This window comes from Cololabis saira, chromosome 7 (genome assembly GCF_033807715.1).
Source record: "Cololabis saira isolate AMF1-May2022 chromosome 7, fColSai1.1, whole genome shotgun sequence".
In the NCBI taxonomy this organism is placed as follows: domain Eukaryota; kingdom Metazoa; phylum Chordata; class Actinopteri; order Beloniformes; family Belonidae; genus Cololabis; species Cololabis saira.
Genome location: NC_084593.1, coordinates 45,445,478 through 45,466,095, shown reverse-complemented (window position 1 = coordinate 45,466,095; position 20,618 = coordinate 45,445,478). Strand labels below are relative to the sequence as shown.

Genomic DNA, 20,618 nt, shown 5'->3' with positions numbered 1-20,618 from the left:
AAAATAAAAACAGATCCAATAAAAACAGATCACTTAAAATGCTGGGGTGCTAAAGTGCTGAGTAGTGAACTGCTGGAGTATTGCAGATAGGACCGTTATTGCACATTATAGAGCTTGATGGCAGCTGGAAGGAATGCCTTTCTTTTTTTTTTTGATCAAAGTCTTTTTATTACGGTAGTTTTTTATCATTAAAACAGGACTGTGCAGTCAAACAGAAGAGAGAAACAAAAACAAGAAAAATAACCCCTAAAAACCAGACAAAAAAAATACATTTAACATATTGCCAGATAACCATCAGACACAGGGCCAACACAAATGAAAATGAATGAAGACTCCTACATTATATTATCAGCATCCGTACCCTCCACAAAGTTCAGGAAAGGCTGCCAGATCCTATAAAATGTCTCAGTGGATCCCCGAACAGTGTACCTGATCTTTTCCAGTTTGAGATGAGCCATGACTTCCCTTATCCAGTGATTAGATGATGGTGGAGCAGAGTCCTTCCATTTAGCCAGGAGGGAACAAAAGGCCATCATGTTGGTTTCCCGCTGCATAAGTAGAGGACAGTCCACAGGAGCCACGCCAAACAGAGCAATATATGGTGACGGCAGGATTGTTTTCCCACATATTGTAGAAAAAGTCTCAAAAATGTTCTGCCAAAAAGGAAAAAAGTTTAGGACAAGTCCAAAACATGTGCAGAAGAGTAGCAGGGGCCCGGCTGCATCTATCACATGTGGGATCTATGTCAGCATTGATCCTTGAGAGCTTGACCTTAGACCAGTGTAAACGGTGAACAATTTTGAACTGGATGACAGCATATCTTAGACATATGGAGGATGAAAAAATATATTATAAATTATTTTCTGCCAGGTTCCTTCTGGGATTGCCTCATCAAAGTCAGTCTCCCACTTACTTCTAAGGAGGTTTAAAGCTGTCTGATTGTGGGTGTTAAGGTGATCATAAATCAGACTGATAGCCCGCTTAGTGGTTGATTTCCAAGTAAAAACTGTATCTAACAGAGAATCGGGAGGGGACATTGGGAAGCAACCTGAGTTTGAGGTTACAAAGTTCCGGAGCTGCAGATACCTATAGAAATGCGATCTGGGGATATTGTACATCTGCACCAACTGCTCAAAAGAGGAAAAAGTGCCATTTGTGTAGAGATCAGGAATGCCTTTCTGTAGCGTTGGGTTTTGCATGGTGGTGGGATCAGCTGCCACTGAAGCTGCTCCGCCCAAACACCTCCAGGGCAGGAAGTGGGTGAGTGTCATTGTTCATGATACTGTTCATTTTCCTGAGCATCCTCACTTCAGCCACCTGCTCAACAAAGTCCAGAGGTCTGCCTATGGTGGTGCTCGCTTTCTTAATCAGTTTATTGAGTCTGTTTATGTGTGGAGTGCGAGCAGCCACACCCCAGTTGTAGTACCAGTAGTAGTACCAGTTATAGTACCAGTTATAGTACCAGTTATAGTACCAGTAGTACCAGCAGCCACACCCCAGCACACAACACCAAAAAACAGAGCACTTGCCACAACAGTCTTATAAAAAGAGCACAGCAATGGTTTACAGATGTTAAAAGAGCCCAACCGTCTTAAAAAGTACAACCTGCTCTGCCCTCTCTTGTAGAGGCCTCTGTGTGGCTGGACCAGTCCAGCTTGTTGTCCAGCAGTTACACCAAAGTATTTGTGGCTTGAAACAAGCTCCACATCAGTTCCTTGAATGCAGAATCAGGTTCTGGCCTCTTCCTCCTGAAATCCAAGACCATTTCTTTGGTCTTCATGTTCAGCCTCAGGTGGTTAAGGTCACTCCAGGTGGTAAAATCCTTGATGGTGTCCCTGTACTCTCCCTCACAGCCTCCCCTCACGCAGCCCACCACCGCTGAGACATCAGAACATTTCTGAAGGAAGCAGGAGTCTGAGTTGTGCTGGAAGTCAGATGTGTACAGGGTGAAAAGAAAGAGTGACAGAACAGTTCCTTGTGGGGCCCCTTTACTACACAGGACAGTCTCAGAGACACAGTTTTGAATCCTCCTTCTTTGATTTAACAGTGCTTTTTAACAGTGGTTTGTTATTTGGATAACACCGAATCTCTTTGCTGGGTACGTTAACATCAGTGCAGAAGTTGATGTAATCTGTAATGCAGTCAGTCAGTCCATCAATATCCTCATTGAAGGGCTCACAAAAAACATCCCAGTCAGTTGTTTCCAGGCAACATTGCAGAGATTCAATTAATTCATCTGACCAACATTTCACAGTTTTGGTGGTGACAGGTAATCTTTTTACAGCAGGGGTGTAAGTGGGAGAGAGGTGGACGAGAGAGTGGTCTGATCTTCCAAGAGGCGGCAGGGCAGAGCAGTTGTAAGCCTTTTTAACATTAGCATAGAAGAGGGTCAAGCGTTTTATCCTCCCTGGTGGTGCAGTCAACATACTGTTTAAAAGTGGGGAGTGTTTTGGCTAGTGAAACATGGTAAAGATCTCCAGATAAAAACGTGAATGAGTCCGGATATTTTGCTTGGATTCTCGCGATAGTCGTGTGTACTACGTCACAGGCTGTCTCTGCGTGAGCGGAAGGAGGAATGTAAACAACCTGTTCCTGTTCCTCTTGATTCCAGCCCTCGTGCCACGGCGTCTCCTCCTGAGTAGTTCCGTTGGAATATTGTGTCTTGTACCGGCAACTTTAGCAACCGCTGCTAGATCCAGTAGCTTCTGACGGGAGTAAACAATAGCTGGCTGACTCGTCTGCTCTGCGTGGAGAAGTTGTCCGAGGAGAGCGAACATTAAAAGTCCAAAACGCCACTCCATTTTAAAAACCGCAGGACGCTATAAAATTTAGTACTAAAAAGCAATAAAAGGAAACGAGAAAAAAAAACAGACACTCTAAACTCTTAAACAAGTTAAAACAAACGAAAAGAGCTGCGTGTAACAGGCTGCCGCACCGCTGGCGCCATTTTGCATCCGGAGCGTCAATGCGAGCGAATTCTGAGCAAATTATTTCTCCTTTCTCTCCTGGAAGAGATGTGTGATGATTGTTGTGCCATACAGGTAGCGCTGTTCCAGTTATCAAGAGTTATTAATAATTGTATTCAACAATTATTAATAATTAAAGGAGCTTTATGTAAGAGGAATAATAAAACGAATCATAAAATGACCCCGATATGTCAACAGACATTTAAAAATCATGTTCATTTCAAATACTTATGTCACTGACAACAGCACTCAAGCCAGGATATTCCAGTTTAAAAAGAGGAGTTGCAGCCCTCAACTGATGTTTATGTTGTCATTTTTGTTTTGGCCTGAAGCTCCACCCTCCACCTATCTCCCAATCACCAAGTCAGTATTGTTTCTGAAGCTCCACCCTCCACCTATCTCCCAATCACCAAGTCAGTATTGTTTCTGAAGCTCCACCCTCCACCTATCTCCCAATCACCAAGTCAGTATTGTTTCTGAAGCTCCCCCCTCCACCTATCTCCCAATCACCAAGTCAGTATTATTCGGCATCCGGGTTGCCAGCTCGGCTCTAATTATCACAGCCATGGCAGACTACGTTCCTGCTGCATTCTGCAGCCTACCTGGCAACCTCTGGTCGGGGGGAGGAGGGGGAGGGTACACGCCGCTCAACAATATTTTGAAAGTGACTGCAGTACCAGTTTTGGACATTTTTTACAGACGGCTCAGAAAGTCTCAGAAATAGATATTATTCCACCAGAACACAGTAAGGGCTGTTATTACTGGTAAATAATGTTGAAGGCCTTACAGTTCGGCTCTAGCTCTGTCAAACAGCCATGTGATGAAAATATGTGTGCAAACAACACAAACAACTTTTCATTAAAATCAATCAGCATTTATTTACATCAGGTACCAAGCAGATGGTAAAGAGCGGTACCCAAATAAATCCTGATGGCACACTACGTAAACATAAAACATAAAACACAAATTATCAAAAAAAACAACAAGCATAAAAATGAAACTGCATGACTGGAAAAAGAAATCAAAACAATAAACACGTGATACAAAGCGATCATCTATGGTTCAAAACAACGTGGCTGCACGTGGCCGGCCAAAGATGGCTGTAGTATTTAAAGATGCCACGCCACGTGCAATCAGACGGGATGACAAAACACGCCGTTTAAACCGTGAATAACTGGCGAAAGATGGCGCCACAAAATAAACAAACAATGATGCCAGTAGTTGCCGGCGTTACACAGTAATACGGTAACGGTAACTAAACATTAATTTAGCTCTGAACCGCTCTAAATGAAACTGATTGCCCAAAACACAGCCTCACGTCTCCCTTTTGCTCCGGGTCTGGAGGGTTGCGGGTTCTGCTGGGGGTTCCAGGTTTCTGCCAGGGTTTTCCCGATGTGGGAGAGGTTCGTTTCGGCTCGGCTCCACCATGCGGCTCGGTTCCTTTGTCCTGTGGGGATGCCAACGGCAGTTCGTTCCTGCAGGGGTCCTCCAGGAGCGGGCAGCCACTCAGCTCTCTCTCCTGTTCCTACTTTGAAAAGAAAAAAGAACAGTCTTGAAGCGTGCAACAGCCGGGGCGATCTCTCCGGATCTATGGAGCCTCTTGACGCGGCCTCCAGGCGCGCGGGGACCGTCCACTAATCAGTGCCGCTCCCGTATCACCGAGGCGCGGGTTCACGGACACGGGAGGATCTAGCTTCTCGGTCTGGCTGGTCACGCTTCCGGAGGATCGGGTCCTCCTCTTGGCGAAAGGAGCTCAAACAGAGAAAAGTTATTAGGAGAGAGAGAGAGACAGCCGGAGCGCTGCAGCGCTCCAGGGCCGCAGGAAACCGCTCTGATTTCCCGGTAGAATGGTCCAGGGAATCCCCCCCCCTCCCGGGGAGGGAAGCCGGCCTGGTCCAGGCGGCCATTTTAGGAGGCACATTGAAGCTGATTTCAGGATGGGGTTGAGCTGGCTTTAAAGGGGACCTATTATGAAAAACAGGTTTTTTCTTGTTTTAACATATATAAAGTGGTCTCCCCTCACCCTGCCAGCAGAGGGAAGGTCAAATCCCATGGAATTCTGCAGGGTCTGCTCCCCCCGCCTGACTGAGTCTTCTAGTGTCATGTGGTTTTTACGAGCCAGTCTGAATCTGCGCCTATGGTGACGTCACCCTAGGCGCTCATTTCCATAGGTCGGCCCCCACTGCTGAAACCATGCCCACAACCACTCTCTCTCTCCGCCGGCTGGAGCTCCGCCATTGTTCAGCAGCGGTGGCTGTTTCCTCAGCGAGGGACAGTTAAAATGAGGTTTTGCCAGGGTCGGCGCCAGAGCAAATATTCAGAGGGGGCACGAGGCTTATTAGGGCGGGCACAAAATCACTCCTGTAGGACAGCATTTTAAGGAAAAAAGTGCATTCTCACTGCTTTCCTATTAATAATCTGTCTAAAACATGTGGAGAAATCAAATCACTTAGATGTAAATAATGCAAAGAAACGCACATTTTACTTTGACTGAAAACGTTTTACTCGTAACACACAACGAGGTCACATACATGTTTTCAATATATCAAGTTGATCCGTTCATGCCCCGACAGAGCGGGGGAACGGCAGGCAGCAGAGCCGGCTGTCAGAGCTGACAGCCGGCTCTGCTGCGCCGGGCGGGGCGCCGGGTGAAGCGTCGGGTGAAGCGCCGGGCGAAGCGTCGGGTGAAGCGCCGGGTGAGGCGCCGGGTGAGGCGCCGGGTGAAGCGCCGGGTGAAGTGCCGGGTGAAGCGCTGGGCGAAGCGCTGGGTGAGGCGCCGGGTGAGGCGCCGGGTGAGGCGCAAAGTGGGGCGCAGGTTTTTGCGCAGAGCGAAGCGACCAGTGTACAGAGCGAGATGGCAGAGTCTAGAAGTCAGGCTCTGTTGAAGGGGCTGACTGGACAGACTGCCACCGGGATGGCTGAGTCTGTGTTGGATGGAGAGGAGGATAGTGTAATGGAGGAGGATTTGTTTAAACCTGCTGCAAAGAGGAAAACACCAGAATCCGCAGTTGACAGTGAAAATGTGAACAAAATGTCTAAAAAAGATTCACAGTGTTCCCCCTCTGAGTTAAGCCTTTTTCACATAGAACGGGGTGGCGCAGACTCGGCGCAGAGTCCGCGCAGGTGGAGCAGAGTCGGCGGCGAGTGGGCGCAGACTCGGAGCAAAGCAGGGCGCGCTTGGGTCTCCAACTCTGGTCCTGCATGTTTTAGACCTAAAACATGCTGGATAGCTCTCCAGGACCAGGGTTGGACCAGGACCAGCTGAACATATTTGTTGCAAGTTGCTTGGTGACCGAAAAAAAGTTTCATAACCACATATTGATAAATGATTCAATTGATCCTGATATGAGGCATGGAAATGCTATATTTTATTTTAAATTAACATTTTATTGTTAAAAGAGCAAAAGAATATCACATTTCTACCACTTTTAAACACAACAGGTATGTCCAAATTCTGGGATATTTCTCTCCACTTTTGTCCCTTGATGTCCCGATAGGCCTGCAGTCTCATCCCACAGCTCCTCACACAGACTCACAGAGACGCCCTGATGCACTGCGCCGACCTCGGCTGCAGACCCTGCGCCCTTGCGAGGAGGCAGCACATACACGGTACACAATGAATGGGAAAGCCGGCGGAGGCCAGGGAGCCAATCAGCACAGAGCCTCATTATCATAGCCTCCCCTCCCCTAAAATGAAGCACAGAAAATGAGGTGAGAAGCGGTAAAACTACAGACAGGGCCCACAGGCTGAATTTCTGATTTATGTAGAAAAAACAAGCTTTAGATTGTTTTTAAGACATTCAAGGCCTGTTTAAAATATATATTAAATGCCATAATGTGTCCCCTTTAAAGTCGAATATATATAATCACAAAATGTTCATAAGCATTCATAAGTTCAGAGTTCACATGAGCACATGAATGGTGGTCCAACATGATGTTTAAAGTGTAAAAGTTGGAGTTGAAGTTTAAAGTGCAGTCTGAGTGGAAGTGTAGCGCCTCTCCAGTGGATGTGACCATAACGAGGTGCTGACCTGAGTTCGTTGAACCTTCAGAGAACTTGGGGTTCCTTCAATAAAGTCAACAGAATTCACCTGATGTGCAAGCGGTCGTTCACGTTTAACTAAAATAGTCTTTCACTATGAGGGACTCTTCAGTCATGAATTCCTGCTCTTCAACATAGAATTACAAGTTATTCAATGTCTCTCAACTTACTTTTCACTCTTTAAACCATTAAACCTCAAATTACTGCCAATTTGCATTAACTACTACAATGATCAAAAGTAGTGAATAAACACACATGTCAGGAAAATTATAAAACATTTACTTAAAGAAAACAGAAATAACAGTTAAATATTGCTTCTCAGTTTTACGGCGACCAGTGGAGTGAGGCAAACACAGGAGAGACGTGATCTCTCTGCTTGATTTTTCTCAACCAGAGAAAAAACATTTTTGAGTAGTCGGGCCGGGGTCTATCAAACACGTGGATGATTTAGCTTTATTGACGACTGAGGTCAGCTCGGGGAGGTCTACAGGATCGAAGCAGTCTAGAGTCAAGTCAGAGCCTGAGGAAGTCGCTAAAGCTGAAGAAACGCCCACAGCGGCTACCGGGTCGTCCTGGTTGATTTCTACTCTGATCCTGATATTTTACTGTTGAAGAAGCTCATAAAGTCCTCACTACTGAGAGCTGCAGGAATGCACGGCTCAACAGAGTTGAGTCTCTTTGTCAGCCTGGCTACAGTGCTGAACAGAAAACGTGTTTTTTTTTTATTATCCTCTATCCACGATAAGTAATAAGCTGTTCTAGCTGTGTGAGGGGCTTTTTTATAGACTAGACTTTTTCCATGTACGATAAGAGTCTACAGACTTACAAGAGAACCACTTCCTTTCCATTTTACACACTTTTTGTTTCAGCATTACAGCATTTTCAGTGACATTAAACTTAATAACATCACTTAGTGAACAATACCAAAACATTATTGCTGGTCAAAGACTTCTTAACCTTTCAACTTCAGAGCTGTTTAACTATGAACTTATTTACACAAATATGTTTTCTAAAACATTTATTTCAACACGGTTACAGAAGTCATCAGCTGTTTCTTCTTTATTCAGGTTGGAGGGCTGCGTGTTGTCAGAGACCAGCTGTTCTTCTCTGGTCTCAGCTCTGAAGTCCAACCCCTCCCATCTGAAACATCTGGACCTGAGCAGGAACGACCTGTATGATTCAGGAGTGAAACATCTGTGTGGTTTCCTGGAGAGTCCAGACTGCAGACTGGAGACTCTGAGGTCAGACATGTTTTAGTTGTGTGTTCAGATCAATCTGATGTGAAAGTTGTGTTGACACTAACCTGCAGACATCAGGCTGATTTCCTGCTGATCAACACTGACCATCTTACTGCTCTGCTTTCTTCTTCTCTGGTGTGTTTGTGCAGCTTGCAGTGCTGCGGTCTGTCAGGGATCAGCTGTTCTTCTCTGGTCTCAGCTCTGAAGTCCAACCCCTCCCATCTGAAACATCTGGACCTGAGATTCAACTACAAGCTGCAGGCTGCAGATGTGGAGCAGCTGTCTGGTCTGGTGGAGAGTCCAGACTACCAGCTGCAGACTCTCAGGTCGGTTCTGACTGGAGCTTTTGGAGTTTTCTTGGAGGTTTTGGTGTCTTGTTTGGTGTTTTGGGCCTCAAACAGAGAAGACTCCGTCATTCCAGGTGAAGGAGTTTCAGGTGTTGATCGTCTGAACCTCCTGCTGCTTCTTCATCATTCACTCACATTTCATGAACCTGCTGTGATCCATGTGTGTTCTGTTAGAACCACACACACCTCACCGTCACACATGTGTGTTCCTGCTGTCATGAAGCAGCTCCAGGTCCAGACAGAACCTGACAGAACCAGACAGAACTGAGTTACATATTCATCTTTAAATCCTCTATGAATCGTCTATCCTCAGAAAATTTGAATATTGTGATAAAGTTCTTTATTTTCTGTAATGCAATTTAAAAAAACAAAAATGTCATACATTCTGGATTCATTACAAATCAACTGAAATATTGCAAGCCTTTTATTATTTTAATATTGCTGATTATGGTTTACAGTTTAAGATTAAGATTCCCAGAATATTCTAATTTTTTGAAATAGGATATTTGAGTTTTCTTAAGCTGTAAGCCATGATCAGCAATATTAAAATAATAAAAGGCTTGCAATATTTCAGTTGATTTGTGATGAATCCAGAATGTATGACATTTTTGCATTACAGAAAATAAAGGACTTTATCACAATATTCTAATTTTCTGAGACAGTCTTGTAACATTTTGTTCGGAGGTTTCAGCGGACTGGGCTGAAATGACGGCTGACCAGGCGTGAAGAGCCCTCTTCTAAATAATTATTGATCCAAATAGGAATCAGAGGGACCAGGAGAGGGAGATGGGGACCATGCAGGGACGGGCCACCGGTCCAGAAACCAGGACGGTCTGTAGTTCTGTTAGTGTGAGGCAGAAGACAGATCCAGGAACAGCGGGCCAGGGTCAGAACCCAAGACAGACAGATAAGCTCAGACAGACGTAGCGATCAGGGCTGGACCTGAAACAGGTCCAAGGACACAGATCCGGTCCAGCATAGCAGTCCCAGGAGAACTGCTGGAGACCGGTATCTGCAGGGAGACCACAAACCCACTCTGGTGAGAGTGAGAGCTGCAGACGGTTTAATTAGAAGAGGAAGAGGTGAGGATGATGAGGGTGATCAGCTGGCAGGAAACTCTTCATCTCCCTCCAGAAGGTTCTTCATGGACCGCTGTAGTCGCTGTGAGGTTGGGGTTTGCCCGTACCGCCGTATCTCTTTACAGCAGACGTTCTCCCCCGGGCTCCGCGCTGTTGCACATTCACTGCACGTGCACCGTCCCACATGTGAACATATTGTAGAGTAAAAGTGTTGCTTGAGTCAATAATGGAAGCGTCCAACATCTCTCTCAGTCAGCAGCTCACCGGTCCAGAACTCATGAGTGACGTTCAGAAGCTTCCTGCAGTCGTTGGTGTCCTGGTTCTGGAGGAACGGAGACAAACGCTCGTTGATAAACTGGTCTCCACGCCAGAACCAGCACCACGCAGGTTTTCCCATCAGCCTTTAACACGTGTGGCGTCTGTGGAGGGAGGAGCAGCAGAGGCTGCAGAGAGCAGCAGGAGGGAAGAAGCAACAGGAAGTAACATTAGTCTGTCAATCAACACCACTCTGATCATCCCAACCTTTGTTCCATGAAAATACATGTTATCTGTAATAAGTACCTAAAGTTGTGATCCAGTGAAAGGACCAGCAGCTCTTCCTGCTGCTGCTCCCTCAGACAGTCCACACCAGATCCTGGAGCAGAAGATGTTCAGCATCGTTATGTCAGATATCACATCTCACAATCAACAAGACCAAACTGCTGCTTTCCTTCATGAACATGCTCCAAACACTGTAAAAGAAGTCACATCTGTGACTCCGCCGAGCTAAAAGTAAGACGTATAATCAGCTGAGAGAGTCAAATGTAGTTTGTCATTTTGAACAACAAAGTACTTTGTTTATTTTCAGGAATATTGTTGAATAGTTTTTAATACTCTTATTACTATCAGTGGGATGATGCAGGTCCTGTATGGAGTTCTCCAGAACCTCTTCTTCTCCTACAATCACTTCTGTTTGATTGTGATAAGTCTGTCATTTGTGTTTCATCCATTAATAACAGAAATATGATAAAATAATTATAATAATTCTGATAGAAATACCAACACATTGATGAATGTTGAATTTGACGGCAGCAACAGAACCAGTAAAAGTCCAGTCCTGCATTCCCAAGTCCATACAGTCTCCATGATCCCTCGATAGTAATCAGAATACTCACCACTATTCTATAATACTTTGTTACCACATTCCTGAAAGTAAACGTAGTACTTTGTTGGCTGTCGTTAAAAATGATCATCTGATCTGAAGAGACGACCCGGTATCTCCGTCCTGCGTTTAATGTGGAAGCTTCAAGAATCCTGACAGACGTGTTTCTGAACTGTGGAGTTTCTGAGTGAACGTGAGGGAAGATCCTGGAAACGCCAGGCAGAAAGAACCGGGCCAGGATTTGGACCAGGAACCTTGTGACTGTGAAGCTCCAGTGTTGCCCACCACCCCCCCCTGAACGGAGGAGGAGAAAACACTCATCTAGATGTTTATCTGTGTTTTATTCTTTCTCCAGGTGGGAGCGCTGCAGTTTGTCAGAGATCAGATGTGATGATCTGGTCTCAGTTCTGGAGTCCAACCCGTCTGATCTGGAACATCTGGACCTGAGTGAGAAGAAGCTGAAGGATTCAGATGTGAAGCAGCTGTGTGGTTTCCTGGCTGGTCCAGACTGCAGACTGGAGACTCTGAGGTTTGTTCTTTGACTGAAGTTGTAACAGTTGTGAGTCCTGCAGCCACAAACACCTGAGCTGCTCTGAACCATCCTGGGGTCCGTTTCACAAAGCAGGTTTAGTGAAAACTCTGAGTCTGTTAACCCTGAAATGAGGGAAACTCTGAGTTTTCCGTTTCACAAAGGGAGTTAACTCAAACCAGAGAGAGAGGAGTAACTCTAGCCTGTTTCACAAAGAGAGGTAACTTAAGCTCTCGGTCAGTTACCGTAGTAACAGACTCTTTGAACCTAACCTGCTCGCTAGCAGGTTTTCTTCAATAAACCCTGAGTTTCTCTCTGTCTCCTCCCTCAATGGCGTCAATTCAGCCAATGGGCCTTTACGGAATACGCATCCGTTTTCTGCACCACGGACAGCAAGCGGCAGAGTTTAGAGAACAGAAAAAGCGTATCTGACAAACGCAATTTAACTCATTCGGTTCACTTTATTCACTATGTCAGTGCAACAATATCACAGGGACATCTGAGTTTAACTTCAAACAGTTAAAGTCCAAATGCAAAAAGGAGAGGGAGCAGAAGACAGAAAGAGAGAGAGTAAATAAAGCCAAATATTCCCTTAAACAGATTTATAAGAGGGTAGGGTGATTTGATATCTTACCTTAAAATGAACTTGCATAATTAATCCATCAGTGGCTAACAGCCTCGTTAATATCTTCTGCTGCTGGGGAAACATTGGACCATCACTTGCCTTCTTTCTTTTTTTTTTTAAATGCGTGGTTGTCTGCTTCCTTTTCATTTTTGTAAGTTAGTAACACTGCAGAGCGCGCTAAAAACGAGATTGATAGCGACCGACCACTTCAAGATATGAGGGGTGTACAAGTGTTGGGAAAGATAATACGTAGTGAAATCCATCATGTTGTTCTGATATGCATTTGTAGTTATTTTATATGTATTAAGTAATAGGATAAATCAATACAAATAGACACAGAGTAATTCCATAAATGTATTAAAAAAAAAAGATTTACATTTTCCCCTGAAGCCGAGGTGTGGCAGCTGCCGTACCCAATTGACGGCCCTGATCTAAATGGCAATAAAATTTCATTCAATACCATTCCATCTATAATATTATAAGACAGTGTGCTTGAATGTTAAATGAATACTGCATTCAAACTTACACATTGACTGCAGCAACTTTCTCCCATGTCAATTGTCTCTCCTTTATTGCTGCAGCTGTGGGTTTTTCTCCAAAATATGCTCTCATACTCGCCATACGCACGTATTAACACTTCTAACTCCAGTGGTGTGAAGTATTTGGATCTTCAGATGCAAACTGATGTTTCCTCAAAGGGATTTTGTAAATTGAAATGTTAAATTAAGTTTAAAAAAAAAAAAAAAGAAAAAGTATGTGGCTCTTTTGTTGTCGCTGGTTGCCATGGTGAATCCTTGTTTCAGGGCTCAATTGATGCTGGCTTTTTATAGTTGTGGCGCACGCGCTTAACTCCAGGTGAAACTACTTAGAGTTGAGTAAATTAACTCAAATCCGCTGTTCTGGAACCGAAAACTCAGAGTTTCCGATCTCAGAGTAGATCAACTAAGTGCAGTGTGCAGTATAGAGTGGTGAACGATGTTCCCTCAACAAAGACGTCTTCATTCCATCCCAACCTGAACTGAACCTGTGCAGCAGAATGTTTGTTTGTGCAGAGATCATGCAGCATCGTCTACAAACATCTTCATCTGTCCAACATGTTTCATCTGATCCAAACACTGAGATTCTAACGTTTGTACCACTGTGATATTCCAACACAACATGAGTTTGTATGGATGGATCCACTGGTGGAGCTGCAGAGCTGCAGAGCTGAAGTCACTACGTCTTTATTGGAGCAGCAGCAAGATGTCATGAATAATGATGAAGCTCTTTTTCACTGGTTCTGTTGGACTGTTGGAACCTGCATCCTGGTGGTTCAGCTCATATCTTGTATTCTTCATTCAGGTTGGAGGACTGCTGGATGTCAGGGATCAGCTGTTCTTCTCTGGTCTCAGCTCTGAAGTCCAACCCCTCCCACCTGAAACATCTGAAACACCTGGACCTGACTGACAACAACCTGGAGGATTCAGGAGTGAAACATCTGTGTGGTTTCCTGGAGAGTCCAGACTGCAGACTGGAGACTCTGAGGTCAGACATGTTTTAGTTTTGTGTTCAGATCAATCTGATGTGAAAGTTGTGTTGACACTAACCTGCAGACATCAGGCTGATCTCCTGCTGATCCACACTGACCATCTTACTGCTCTGGTTCTCTTTCATCATATTTCTCTGGATGTCTCACTATGGGATGCCCCGCTGCATTAATCTCATTACACCAATGCTGATTGGCTGGTGAAACGTGTCCGTCCCCCGCAGGTAGCACCAGCTACCTTAGATATCCCTTGTGGACGACACCACGTCATTCAACCTCCTCTTCTCACTCAGAGCTCATCTGGCGTCCTGGGCTTGTTAGCTGAACTGTCCCCAGACAGATCTCACTAGCTTCTGTCTCCGGGCGCTAACCAGCCTTGGATGTTTTTATCTGCTGCGTCGGCCCTCCTCGACCCTCCACGGCTCGGTTGGCACCGTCACGATGCCTCACCACGCCTGCTCCAGTACCGCACGGTGAGTGTTGGCACAGCAGCTCCTTTCTCCCACCTTGGTAGAGTGAACCGGAGGTTAGCGTGGGCTGGGGCTCCCAGCTCCACCTAGCCGCCCCGCAGGAGGAAGACGTCCTGGAACTGGACTATGGGGAAGATGAAGAAGACACCTGGAACCTCCTCATGTCAGAGGATGAAGACGAGGACGACCTCTTCATCATTCCGGCTCGGGCTGCACCGCCCGCAGCCTCCGTGGCCTCTGGGGGTGGAGATGTGAGCAGCACAACAGCTTCTCCCTCCCCAGCTGGGACATGCTGGACGCCTGCAAACGCTGCTGCCCCGGCTGCCGTCCCCTGGCCTGCTGTCGTAACCGAGCCCCCACATCCTGCTACGGAGGGAACTAGCTGCCCTCGGCCCAGAGCTCCACGAAGCAACTTGTCCCCGTCTCCCAGAGCTGCTGGATGAGGTGGCGGCTCACGGAGAGACGCCCTCTCAGCAGCAGGAGCCCGGTCCCCGGGGCCTGGTCCCTCCACTGCCAGGAGCCCGGTCCCCGGGGCCTGGTCCCTCCACTGCCAGGCCATGGAGAGCTGGGGCTGCTCCGCACGCCTCCCATGGAACCACTGGTTGCAGCTTCCAGGCAGCCGGCTGTCAGTGGTGTCCTCCAGGAGCCCCAGCCTGCCGTCCAAGTCTGACCGTCTTCAGTCGGCCCCGACTGGAACGCCGTACGAGGCGGCTGCGCTTTCGGCCAGAGCGCTCAATGTCCTCTCCCTGCTCACAGCGTCACTGGCGAGTCCCGTCCTCTCTGACACACGGGGTCCCATGGGGTCCGTCCTGTCCAGGAAGGTGAACACTACGGACGCAGCCTGACAGGTCGGGGCAGAATTCACCAGGGCCGATCTGTGAGGGCCGCTGCAGTTGGACCTCCAGCTCACACAGACATTTCTGGAACCATCAGCAGTTTCTCTCCCTGAAACGGTTCATTCCGTCTCTCATGGGTCATCATGGCCTGCTGAGGTCGGACAATATGAGGACGGTGGTGGACATCAACCTCCAGGGGGGATGACGCTCCCCTCAGTGTGTCATGCTGGCAGCGTCGGTACGATTCCCTCCACTGGCCTGATGCCCCCACTCTGTCCAGAGGGAGGACGCAGGGCCACGCACTGATGTTGGAAGCTCCGCTGGATGGAGACGCATCGGCTGGAGGAGAGATATCAGTTGCTGTGAGCTCAGCCCTGGCAGCTCCCGCTGCGCAGGGACCTGCTACAGGGGCAGGGACGGTCTTTCACCCGCCTGGCGCTATGGGCTCGGCCCCTGAGTGGCTCCAGTGTCAGCTGTGGGCCTTTCACAGCGGGTGCTCAGCTCTGTACTTGGTGCTGCAGCCTCCTCCACCAGGTCCCTGGATGACTGGAAGTGGAGGTTGTTTGAGGGATGCTGTCACAGAAATGGACACATTCCTTCTCAGGGTCCAGCAGGAGTCATATTGTCCTTCTTGCAGGACCTGCTTGACAAACGGAAAGCCTTCTCCACGGTGAATTTTACTTGCAGCTATCGCCGCCTGTCACATGGGCTTTGGGAAGGAAACAGCGAGCCAGCACCCGCTGGTTTGCTGTTTTCTGAAGGGAGCACACAGGCTTCTCCCTGTGTCCAGACTACTGGTACCACCATGGGATCTGGCTGTGGTTCTGGAGGGGCTTAAGGCCCCCCCTTTGAGCCCCTGGAGGGGGCAGACGTGGAACACGTGTCTCTGAAGGCCGTGTTTTGGTGCTGGCGCTGGCATCGGCTAAGCGGGTTAGTGAAATCCACGTGCTTTCGGTGCAGCCGTCATGTGCTCAGCTTTTTCTGGGGGATGTGAGGATGATTTTGAAGCCCAACCCGGCATTTATGCCTCAGGTGGGGGTTCATGTTCTCCCCTGGACCTCGTGGTTTTGCTGCCCCACCAGGGGAGCTGGGGTGGCATGCGTTATGCCCTGTCCGTGCGGTGCGCACTTACATGGACAGGACAAGGGGTTTCAGGAGGAGCCATCAGCTGTCTCCTGGGCTGGTCTACATACGGGGAGAGTCACAAAGCAGCTCTCCCACCGGCTGCTAAAGGGCACTGCTTCTGCTTATACGAGTCAGGATTTGCAGCCGCCTGTGGGCTTGCGTGGCCACTGGACTCGGAGCCTGGCGGCATCCTGGTTCTGATTCAGGGGGGTTTCTGTTCAGGACATCTGTGCTGCGGCGAGTTGGTCCTCGCCTCTCACTTTTGTCCGTCTCTCTATGTTGGATGTCTCCGCTCCGTGTGCGGCACGTGCGCTTCTGCTGTCCTGATGGGATCAGAATATTTGTCCCTGTGGGTTGGTGGACGCTGGATAAGCTTGTCTGGCAGTACGGGAGCAACCATGTCCCATAGTGAGACATCGAGCCAAATATATGAAAGAGAGCTTTAGGTTGCTGACATAACCCCGGTTTTCTGAGGGATATGAGTGAGATGTCTCACCAGACAACCCTTCTTGCTTGGGCGAGTGAAGAGAGGTGCTTATTTTGAATGACGTGGTGTCGTCCACAAGGGATATCTAAGGTAGGTGGTGCTACCTGCGAAGGACGGACACGTTTCACAAGCCAATCAGGATTGTTGTAATGAGATTAATGCTTCTGTCTGCAGCGGGGCATCTCATAGTGAGACATCTCACTCATATAACTCTTAATAACCTAAAGTTTCTTCTACTCTGGTGTCTTTGTTCAGGTTGGAGTGCTGTAGGTTGTCAGGGACCAGCTGTTTTTCTCTGGTCTCAGCTCTGAAGTCCAACCCCTCCCATCTGAAACATCTGGACCTGAGCAGGAACGACCTGCAGGATTCAGGAGTGAAACATCTGTGTGGTTTCCTGGAGAGTCCAGACTGCAGACTGGAGACTCTGAGGTCAGACATGTTTTAGTTTTGTGTTCAGATCAATCTGATGTGAAAGTTGTGTTGACACTAACCTGCAGACATCAGGCTGATTTCCTGCTGATCAACACTGACCATCTTACTGCTCTGCTTTCTTCTTCTCTGGTGTGTTTGTGCAGCTTGCAGTGCTGCGGTCTGTCAGGGATCAGCTGTTCTTCTCTGGTCTCAGCTTTGAAGTCCAACCCCTCCCATCTGAAACTTCTGGACCTGAGTTACAACAACAACCTGAAGGATTCAGATGTGGAGCAGCTGTCTGATCTGCTGCAGAGTCCACACTACCAGCTGCAGACTCTCAGGTCAGTGGAGGTTGGAGTCGGTCCTGCTGCTTCCAGCAGTTTTCTACTAAAACCAGTGTCTATCAAAGATCCAGTGTTTCCAGTGAAGCTGCAGCTTCTCAGCGGCTGCTTTCCCCAGTAAAGCTGTGAGAGGAGGATGATGACAGGCTGCAGGATCAGAGGATCCAGATGTGTGTTGTAGACCAGTGTTGTGCTGGTGTTCACGTGTCCACAAATAAAGGTGTATTCCAGCTGACGGCCTTCCAGGATGTTCAGACACACAGCTGCTCCACTGCAGCTCTGAACTGTGAAGGAACCCAGAATGGAAAATCCACCAATAACCTCGTCCATGTGGACGTTTCACACGGAACACAAACAGGAACAAACAAGAATGGAAGTTTTTGAACCAATAATATAATAAGTTAACACATTATTGGTCTAGTATAAGAAATCAAGTATTTTAAAATGTAATAACTGCAGTGATAATATAATAATATACAAACAGGACTGTATTTTTCATAAAAATAAAATTTTTGTGCATTTAGTTCATCCTAAATAGGTTCAGTTGATGGAATAGTCGTCGTATTGGTTCATCCAGGTTACGAACTCTGCAGAACTCTCCTTGTTTATGAGCATAAATATGTAAACTTATCATTTCATGTGAGTCTCTGAACAAGGGAAGTCAAGACAAAACTGAAACACGAGGACACGGGGTTTCAAAATAAAACAGGAACCTAAACACCTCCAATAAATGTTAACGTCAAACTGTCCAAAAGCTCCGTGACTGAGAAGAATCCAGGCTTTCATCAGCCGTCCTGGACCAATCAGTGTTTCATTACCAGCTGAGATCTCTGTGGTCCAGCAGCCTCGTAGAGATTCAGAAAAGTAGAACAGTCTTCCTGCTCCAGTTCTGGGTTCTCTGCTAGTTCTTCTCTCATCCAGACGTCTGGGGTTGAATGGTGCCCACAGTTCCCAGAATGACAGAGAGACTTGACTGAATGTTCCAAGTATTGACTGATGTTGTTCAGGAGGAGATTCAGTCATTCTTGATCAGATCTCTGGAGGAAGGTGTTGAACTCCAGGCTGGTTTCCAGCATCCTCAACCATGGCAGCTAAAGCGTTGGCTCTGGATTGAACATGAGCTTCAGGAAGAAACCCAGGTTCCTCATCAGGAAGGACGGGTTTGATACCAGACCCAGAAGCAGCTTCAGCATCAGACAGAGCAGCCACTTCAGTGTGAGCAGAGGTGCATGCTGGGACGCTGCACGCTGACATTCATTAGAGCCACCATGGTTTTACATGTCAGTTTCCATAAACTCTCATATTTTTACAGTCTTGTTGTGATTTCATGTGTAACTTTAAAATTATTTCCAGATGTCATGAGTTTAGTGTCAAATAAAACAACCGTCTCATCTGTTTTTATCTGCAGCATAATATTGAACCAATCCAAGGTCCAAGGAGGAAGACTCTTCCCCTCCCATCATCTCTTAACACCAGTAAAGGTTGGTGAAGCTTGTGTCTCCACCAACCTCCACCTCTCCCTCATCAAACACCCATGGTCTGCTCCCACCGCACCTTCCTGCTCTCAGACTAACATTTCTTCTGTCCCTGCTCCTAAATCTGCTGAAAGCAGCAGTGAAGAGACAGAGCTGCATGAAGGCGAAGACTCCAACCTGGGAGAAGGATGTGAGCCTTTTATCAGAATGAAGCCGATCACAGCGAGCAACGCTCCGCCTTCCTCTGGTCCTCTAAAACTCTCCACCACAGGTTCCTGTGAGAGGAAGGAAAAGTCCTGCAGCAGGTCCCGTTCAAGCAGCTTTCCCTCGCCCACTCATGAACCTTCTGCAGAAAGCAGAGCCCTCAAAAGATGTGGAAGTTTCCCTGCCGGGAACCTGAGCAGCAGCTTTGAGGAGTTCACACCTGCCTGCACTGATGAGTCTGCTGGTGAAAGCTACAGGTTCCAGTGCTCCCGTCCAGGTCAGTACCAGTGCAGAGAGACGGCTCTGGTGTTTCACATGAAGGACGGAGACCAGGTTCTGTACAGGATCCTTCCTTGGGGCAGGAGCCAGTTGAGCCCACATCACAAGAAGCCTGCAGGACCCCTGTTTGACATCAGGTGTGTGAAGGAGGGGTCCATGTGTCAGCTTCACCTCCCTCACTGTGAGATCCGCTCCACAGGGGGATGTCGCTTCTTGTCGGTCGCTCACATGAATGATGATGTCATCGAGTTCATCAGGCCTCAGAAGATAACAGAAACTCATGTTGTCATCAACGTCACGGGGTTTTCTTGTTACGGTAATGTCAAAGATGAAGACTCTCCCTCTGTTCCGATCCGAGCGTTGGTTCTGCCGTTCTACAAGCCTCCACAGGGTCCAGACACTGAACACATCATCAACGTGTTGCTGCTCCCACATAATGTTTCTGTCAATGATGTTCTGCGCTCCAGGAAGAAACGAGACAGAGATGAGACGTACGTACAAACGCCCCCTCACTGTAAACTGCAGCCCCAGCAGGTTTACTCTCTGACCACCAGTCCTGGAGGAGACTCCGTTGAAGTCCAGCCTACAGAGGCTGAATTTTTTGAAGACTCCTACAATAACTACTTCGAAACGTTCCAGCTGATTTATGAAATGAAGATGAAACACATCAGACTGAGTTTGAAGGACAGCAGCTCCACCGGTGTCTGGGAAAGACGGGTTTGTGTTTGTTCCTCTGAGGTAAAACCGTCTCCTGGATCAGCCCGTCTGAACCTCCCGCCACAAGATCAGCTGCTGGAAGTCCGGAGCAGCCTCGTTGAGAGGATCTCAGAACCCGTCCTCAAGTGCCTGCTGGACAAACTCCTGGAGAGACGTGTGATCACTGATTCTGAAATGGAGTTGGTAAAGGCGGAGAGAACCAAAAGTGACATAAAACGCTGTTTTGTTGATATGGTGAGGTTTAAAGGTCAAAAGGCCAGTTCAGAGATGATTGAGATTCTCAGTGACCTCGACCCGTCCCTCTGTGGAGATCTGGACTTGATCTGAAGAGGAACTGACCACTCAATCTGGGCATGTGTAGAAATGATGTGTGAATTTAAAAGTAGGGAGTTTTTAAATCCCAATATTTAGTGCTACTGACCAGATCCAGCAGGGGAACAAAAACATTCCCTCTTCTTCTGCTGCAGTGTTTCCACAAGTCGGAAGTTTGAATGCTGGCGTTTGGTGGGGAGGAGCCGGAAATGTGGCCGACACATGAACTTTCGGGTCACATGCTGCCCCCGCTGGTCAGAGGTGGAATTCCTACATGGAGGGGCTTTAAAAGCATTGCCATTTTTATGACTGTTATGTATTGGTGTAACTATGTACATTTATCTTCCATATTCATATAAATGGACTTCAGATATGAAAACATTGTAAATGTAGGATTTAAACATGACACAATATGAAAAAGGTAGATTTTTTCTGTATTTCAGAACTTATATTAGGCGTCTTAGGTGTC

General features: G+C 47.3%; 2 protein-coding genes across 2 annotated transcripts in view; both read left to right on the top strand.

Annotated features, from left to right (window-relative positions):
- LOC133447412 (protein NLRC3-like) overlaps positions 1–18,135 on the top strand; it is an 85,084-nt gene extending 66,949 nt beyond the window's left edge. The window contains exons 7-13 of the mRNA XM_061726083.1: positions 8,076–8,249; positions 8,396–8,572; positions 11,169–11,342; positions 13,309–13,491; positions 16,666–16,839; positions 16,986–17,162; positions 18,084–18,135. Coding sequence (XP_061582067.1) covers positions 8,076–8,249; positions 8,396–8,572; positions 11,169–11,342; positions 13,309–13,491; positions 16,666–16,839; positions 16,986–17,162; positions 18,084–18,135 — 1,111 coding nt within the window. The remainder of the gene's footprint in view (positions 1–8,075; positions 8,250–8,395; positions 8,573–11,168; positions 11,343–13,308; positions 13,492–16,665; positions 16,840–16,985; positions 17,163–18,083) is intronic.
- Positions 18,136–18,278: 143 nt separating this feature from the next.
- On the top strand, positions 18,279–20,358 carry LOC133447410 (caspase recruitment domain-containing protein 8-like). The gene is made up of 2 exons (XM_061726082.1): positions 18,279–18,377; positions 18,731–20,358. Exons 1-2 carry the CDS (start codon positions 18,279–18,281, stop codon positions 20,162–20,164), a joined length of 1,533 nt encoding a protein of 510 aa, XP_061582066.1. The 3' UTR covers positions 20,165–20,358.
- The last annotated feature ends 260 nt before the right edge of the window (positions 20,359–20,618 follow it).

Bases quoted from the DNA above. Each gene is read 5' to 3' on its own strand.
- LOC133447410 (XM_061726082.1), top strand. From the start codon at position 18,279: ATGAGCTTCAGGAAGAAACCCAGGTTCCTCATCAGGAAGGACGGGTTT. The intron at 18,378-18,730 runs GTGAGCAGAGGT...TCCTGCTCTCAG, and splicing joins GACAGAGCAGCCACTTCAGT to ACTAACATTTCTTCTGTCCC.